Genomic DNA, 6,266 nt, shown 5'->3' on the forward strand with positions numbered 1-6,266 from the left:
TTATTAAATCTACTTAAGTAAAGTACAGACACACGAAAACTCTACTTAAGTACAGTAACAAAGTACTTGTACTTCGTTACTTCCCACCACTGCATGGCAGTTATGTTCACATTTTTTATTCTTTATTATGCTTTATGATTTATCTACTTGTTTTGACTGCTTGTCACTTTGCTGCTGTTGAACAGAAATTTACACATTGTGAGACAATAAAGGATATTATTAATCTATGCTAAATATTTGATACCAGCTTCAGTCGGGTTTGGAACAAATGCACCAAAAAACCAAAACAGCTATTGGTCAAAAGTTTTAAGACTTTCATCTTGATCAGGTCTGACCAGTGAACAAACAGCCAGAAACTTAAAATTTTGTGTCATCTTCAGATCAGTGGAAGCGCCACACTCATGCTCCACAAGACGGCACAAAACAACAACGCTGATCGGTGTGGAAGTTGTTGCTGATGGGAAGGAGAGCATTAGCAGTTTCCTTTTGTTAAAAATGAACCCAGAAGAAATAAAAAGATGCAAAAAGGAATCAAAATCAATATGAACACAATTTACTTTTTAAAGGGACACTTGTCAGCTATTTAAAAGGCTAATAAATGTCATTGTTTTTCCTTTGTAAGGACATTTAATTCTCATTTAGGTTACCTTTAAACATGAAGTAAAACTGAACCAGCAAGCACTCACCATGTACTGAGGCAAACTGGGAAGAATCCCCTGATAAAGCAGCTCGGTGGCACACATCTCCACCTCCTCTTCACCCTGAACACAGGAAACGAAGAAGACATGTTAAAATCAACTACATAACAGAATATATTATAGATTTCACTCCCACTCACCACGGACAGCGGGGTTTTCTGGTATTCCTCCTCCTTTGCCATCTGTACCTCTGCTACAGAAATATACTTATGCTGTAAAAATGGGAGGAAAATGTTAAAAACGAACAACTCCAGCCACATACATGCTGATCCTTCCACACATCACCCTGCAGCACCTGCTTCAGCGTCTTGATGCTCTCGTGAATCGGCCGGGGTAAACCAACCACTGTATCCGTATCACTGCGGAGCAAAAATACAGCTTTATTTTGTCTGGAGGGCTGCAACTAAAACATTATTTCAGTAATCAATTATTCTATTGATTAACTGGACAAATTCTGCAGATTTTTCTTTTAAGCAATCCTTTTTTTATTCAATATTAGAAATACATTAAAAGATGCAAATAAATAAATAAATAGTTAAATTCATTTTTTAAAATAAGAAAATAAACATTTTATTGGCTAAAATACAATCATAATACAATACTAGTAAAATAACGTTTTGTACAGGTATTGATTAATAACTGGATAACAAAATGTGCTTAATAGATTTTATTTTACAGAATTTAAACTAGGTGAAGCACACATTTACAAAAAATGAAGGTTTTACTCACCTTAAATGCAAAATGTGTTAATTTTTGAACAGTTTGGGATTGATTACTGCTCTGAGTGAGTCTGTATACTCCAGTTAACAATTAATCAATTCATAAATTAGTCGACAACTATTTCAATAATCAATTAATCACGAGGAATCCAATGAATCACTTCAGCATCTTGGAAGCTTTATTTTTACACACACGTAAGCAAACTCACCTTCCCAGTGTGTAACCGATGAATTTACTTCTACTGGATTCCAGAAAGTTTTCGATATCTTTTTCCCTGTTGGATCAAAAACATTAATAGCATCAGTAATGTCCCGTGAAAAGCCCACTCAGCACAGAAGCTGTAAACCTGAGGGGTAAAACAAACGTAAACATGAATTAAAATGTCTATTTGTTAAAACTGTGCTGCACCTGACTTTGGGAGCCCATGGTAGCCCTTTAGGGAAGGACACCCTCTCCGACGGAGGATGAGGAATGGGTGGAGGCATCACCTCGTCGCGTTCCAGAGGGAACGTCTCTGGCTCCAGAGAGTTATCGTTGTCATCGTTGTCGTCTTCATCCTCACGAGAGTCGTCAGCCTTGTAGGGATCCTTCTCATTGAAGGCATCCAGGTTGTCCTGCTTGATCAGCGCCTGAGGAAAAAAAACATAAGGACTCACAGGTTTAGGCAAAGAAAGGTCTTGTGTTTGCTGAGAAATGACAAGTAACGACAATTAATTAAGTTAAAACGCATTGTAACATTTTAAAGTTTTTAAGTTTATCCCTACGGTGTCACTTTTGTTGCTTGGTAATCGTAAACAAATTGAAGAAAAAAATTTTTACTTGTTCATGACTAACTGCTCCAGACCTTTGATCTCATCTAGAAATCAGATGTGGACCTTTTGAATAAGCGGTTTGGAAACCTCTGGTCCAGATGGTTCAGCTTAAAGTCCGCTCTCGGAGCTGCGCCGCTGTCTACCTTGTGCTCTCGGCGAGCTCGTTTCTGCTGCTGCTCGATGAGATCGGACGCCGACGCCGGAGGAGACGCCGCCCTCATGCTGCGAATGACTCGGATGCTGTCCTCTGGGAGCGGAGGGAGACCCAGCTCCTCACGTTTGCAGACCTTTATGCTCTGAAGCCGCTCAAACCCTCCCAGCGTGAACTGAAACGAGATGAGAAAGAAGGGTTTTCCAGCACAATGCGTCTCTTCGCACCAGACGCAGCCTGGACGGGTTTCCTCTCTCACCAGTATGCTCTTCCACAGCAGCAGCAGCACCTTCTTCATGGGAAAGTGTGGGGCATGGCCGCTGCAGAACTTGGTGACCATTCCAAAGAGCATGACGGAGATCGGCTCGTTGTTGAACAGAGGCGAACCTGGATTTTTATCACCAAGTTGCAATTAGCTTCCATGGGACATTTTCAAACCTTAAAATGACTGCAGCTCTTCTGGAGATGTTTACCCAGTTCAGCTCTGAAGGTTTCCTTCATGATTTTCCATTCAGGCTTGTCGGCCGGGTCGTCCTGCTGGATCGTCTCCACCATCAGGTACATGACGTTGAGCAGAACTCTGAGGTCGGTGCTGTCGGCGAGGGAGATGGCCGGCTTTCTCACCGCACTGCTGCAGGCAGCGCTGTTACTGAACAACAGGAAACAGATTGCTGTTATTCAGCAGAACATCTGTCCACTCAAAGCCTCGTGAAACGCCGACTGTTTTCCTTTCGAGGCTCTATTTTCATCTATTTCCGGCTTATCGGAGGTCAGGTTAGGTAAACAGTCGTTGCTCGTACTCGATCTCCATGTTGAGAAGTTCCACCAGAGCAGAGAAGGTTCCGACGTCAAGCAGCAGAAATATGTTGTATCTCATCCAGTACTGAACCTCAGCCTCACAGCTGCAGTCTGCAAAGGCACCTGAAAAAACAAATGCACCAACGTGAAGTAGAGAAAAAAGTACAGATGTTCTTTGGCTGAATTAATTCGATTAATCGTGATTAACCAGTCATGAAAATGATTGTCAACTAATTATTAATCTATTAATTGTTAAGTAGAATACATGGATTCAAAATGAGCCAGTCCTACTCTGTATTAATGCTAAGTTAAGCAGGAAGGTGTGAGCTTTTCACATGACTGTGGTGAAGTATTTTCTTGGCTGCAGATGAATTATTCGCTACAAATAATCAACCATTCACTAAAGGAACGTTGTTGCATTTTAGGCAATAAAAAGGTTTTTTTCTTCTTGAATTATTTGAATTTTTTTTCATCTCTAATTTTGTAAAAAATAAGCTTACGATCGTAAATTTTTTAAAAAACTACAGAACTTATCTGATTAATCACCATTATAATTGATGCCTCCAACAATAGTTAGTTGCAGCCCGAGTATATTTTTATTCCAAACGATGCAAACAACTTGCACTGACCCTGAGCCATGTAGAGGATGGCTCTGGCAACCTTTAGCCTCTTCTCACGACCAATGACCTCCAGGCCATCCAGCAGACGCATGGCGTGCGCTCTGTGCTGGGCGGCATCGAGGTCCGTCCACTTCTTATCCGAGACTGAGGTCCAGACAAACAGAGAATGTAACAGTATGGAAATACCTTCAATTTATAAATGGTAGTTTGAGGAATAACTATACACACCATGAGCTCTGAATTCCTCCTCAAAGCACTTCCTGTTGAGGGCAAACTCAGGTCCTTCAGTGTAACTGTAGAGCTCTGAAACATTTGCAAATAATTATAATTAAAAAGCTATAAATATATGTAAAATTAAGTTTTGAGTGCTGAAAAAATAGGCACTGAGATTTATGGAATATCAATCAATCCATCTTTAGCATTGCACACTATTACACAAAACAAAGTGACCAGAGTGCTTCAATTTAAAATATGCATTAAAATGAAAAGGAGAATAAAAGCACAGCATACACACCTGACAGCTCTGCAGCCCACTTATCTGTGTCAGAATACTCAAACTCAAGATCTGGAGACTCAGACAAGCCCTGTGAACGACACATAGCAGCTTGCATCAATCTGATGGATGGCTTCCAAAGAGAAATCAGTTTATTATCTATTTTTTTAAATAATGTACCAGATAGCACACAAGAGTGTTTTTCAAAGATCTTCAAAGGATGTTTAAGAAATTTAACAGACAGAACACCAAGATTAAAAAAAATATCTAAAGTACGTGTGATAATATAAAGTTCATGATCTTAACAGCCGCTCAGCGTGAAGCAGAAAGCTGTGCAGCAGATTGCTGGTTCTGCTTTTGACAAAGCCGATGGCAACAGTTCAAAGTATTTGTGGAAAGAGTGTGACAATGTTCAGAGGCCGGTTCCTGCAGCGGATCTGAAACAGATCCTGGGCCAAGGATAGGGATGCTCCAGTGAATCTTTCAGCTCCTCTCGCCATCATTGGCAGGGCTCTTCTGTCTGCTATACTGCAGCTGGAGAACCACACTGACATCAAGAAGTTATCAGCTGTGATATTGAAATCATCTTACTCATGTGTTCACCAAGTCCAACATCTATCATTTTCAACAACACCACTCGGGATGGATCAGAACAAGAACCCTCACTCCACACCATCAACCCTGGTCCTCACAGACAGTCTCTTCGTGTTTTAAATAGTTCTCCTGGTCCAGTGCAATTTGTTAACATGATTGCATTCCCTTCTCAGCATCTCATCAAGTGCATTAAGTGTTGATATTCATTTAAATTCAGCTGTGTGGCAAAAGGGAAACAACCTAAACCAAGCAGTGAAGTGGGTTTTGAGGACCAGAGGTAGGAAAACTCTAGTATTAATGGTTCATTTCCTTCATGTTTCAGGTTGCTTCCCTGCTTCATAACACCTGATTTCATTTTATGGCTGATTGACAGGCTTTTGCTGAACAGCACTCATCTGAATCAGATGTGTTAAATCAGAGAAACATCTAAAACATCCAATTCAGTGTGCCTCATGGACAAAGGCGAGAAAACACTGGTTTAGATGTTTCCCTTTTGCCACACACCTGAATGAAATTACTATACTTCTGCAAACCTTACTGACATAACTAGGGAAGTAGTTTCTGATAGCTGTAACAATAATCCCGTTATATTTTACTATTTCACATAAAGGTTACCCAAGATGTTTCCTGTTAAAAGGACACTACACCTTTCATATATGAAACTAGATTGCTATATTAGGTGTCACAGTAGAAAGGGACGTAAAACGTAAAGCTAGCCTTATTTATGGCAGTTATGGCCTCTAATAGCAGCTAGCTAACACAAGCTAGTTAGCTTTTAACATCAGAAACACCGATAATAAACGGTATCAATTACTTAAAAGCCAATGACTGAAACGACACACACAGCTGCCGCCTATTTAAATTACTTAAAGTTTCTCGGTTCTGATATTAAAATGACCAGATAGTCCCAACTAGATCGAGCAAGCTGTCGTTATTAAAGCAGCAACACATCCAAAGGCCTACGTTTGTTTATCTCTGAAAAACCATGATGACAATGAACATTTTTCTCTCTTCGTACCTCTGAGTCTTTCCTTGGAGTTCGAGGGAATTCGCCTCTGCCTCCTTTATTTGGTAGCATCGCTCTCTGTTTATTGTTTACAGGAAGCCCACCACCATTCCCACCGACCTCCATAATTCATTTGCAAGCGAAGTAAACTCTCGCGAGATGGAACGGGATCTGCGGGAGTTTGCTTCTGACGTCAGCATCGCAAGATTTCTCAAAAAGACTGTAATTCAACACTTTTCTCAAAAAGAATGTTGAAATACTTCAAAATACATTACAAATAATTTTTACCAAGTAATTTCACACCAATACTGCATACAGTTTTGTAGTTACGACTAATAAAAGTGACATGAGGGTCACAGTGACACTTGCATAAA

The 6,266-nt window shown here is 40.2% G+C and overlaps 1 protein-coding gene across 1 annotated transcript in view; it reads right to left on the minus strand.

Annotated features, from left to right (window-relative positions):
- The window catches only part of strip1 (striatin interacting protein 1), a 15,507-nt gene extending 9,458 nt beyond the window's left edge, over nucleotides 1-6,049 (minus strand). The window contains exons 1-13 of the mRNA XM_008409807.2: nucleotides 5,905-6,049; nucleotides 4,314-4,383; nucleotides 4,028-4,102; nucleotides 3,809-3,943; nucleotides 3,182-3,302; nucleotides 2,855-3,030; nucleotides 2,641-2,768; nucleotides 2,374-2,556; nucleotides 1,827-2,047; nucleotides 1,627-1,692; nucleotides 994-1,057; nucleotides 839-910; nucleotides 687-761 (exon numbers count right to left, since the gene is read on the minus strand). Of these exons, the coding sequence (XP_008408029.1) occupies nucleotides 687-761; nucleotides 839-910; nucleotides 994-1,057; nucleotides 1,627-1,692; nucleotides 1,827-2,047; nucleotides 2,374-2,556; nucleotides 2,641-2,768; nucleotides 2,855-3,030; nucleotides 3,182-3,302; nucleotides 3,809-3,943; nucleotides 4,028-4,102; nucleotides 4,314-4,383; nucleotides 5,905-6,018 (1,500 nt within the window). The 5' untranslated portion in view covers nucleotides 6,019-6,049. The remainder of the gene's footprint in view (nucleotides 1-686; nucleotides 762-838; nucleotides 911-993; nucleotides 1,058-1,626; nucleotides 1,693-1,826; nucleotides 2,048-2,373; nucleotides 2,557-2,640; nucleotides 2,769-2,854; nucleotides 3,031-3,181; nucleotides 3,303-3,808; nucleotides 3,944-4,027; nucleotides 4,103-4,313; nucleotides 4,384-5,904) is intronic.
- Nucleotides 6,050-6,266: the final 217 nt, after the last annotated feature.

The sequence above is a fragment of the Poecilia reticulata genome, linkage group LG5 (assembly GCF_000633615.1).
Source record: "Poecilia reticulata strain Guanapo linkage group LG5, Guppy_female_1.0+MT, whole genome shotgun sequence".
NCBI lineage: Eukaryota > Metazoa > Chordata > Actinopteri > Cyprinodontiformes > Poeciliidae > Poecilia > Poecilia reticulata.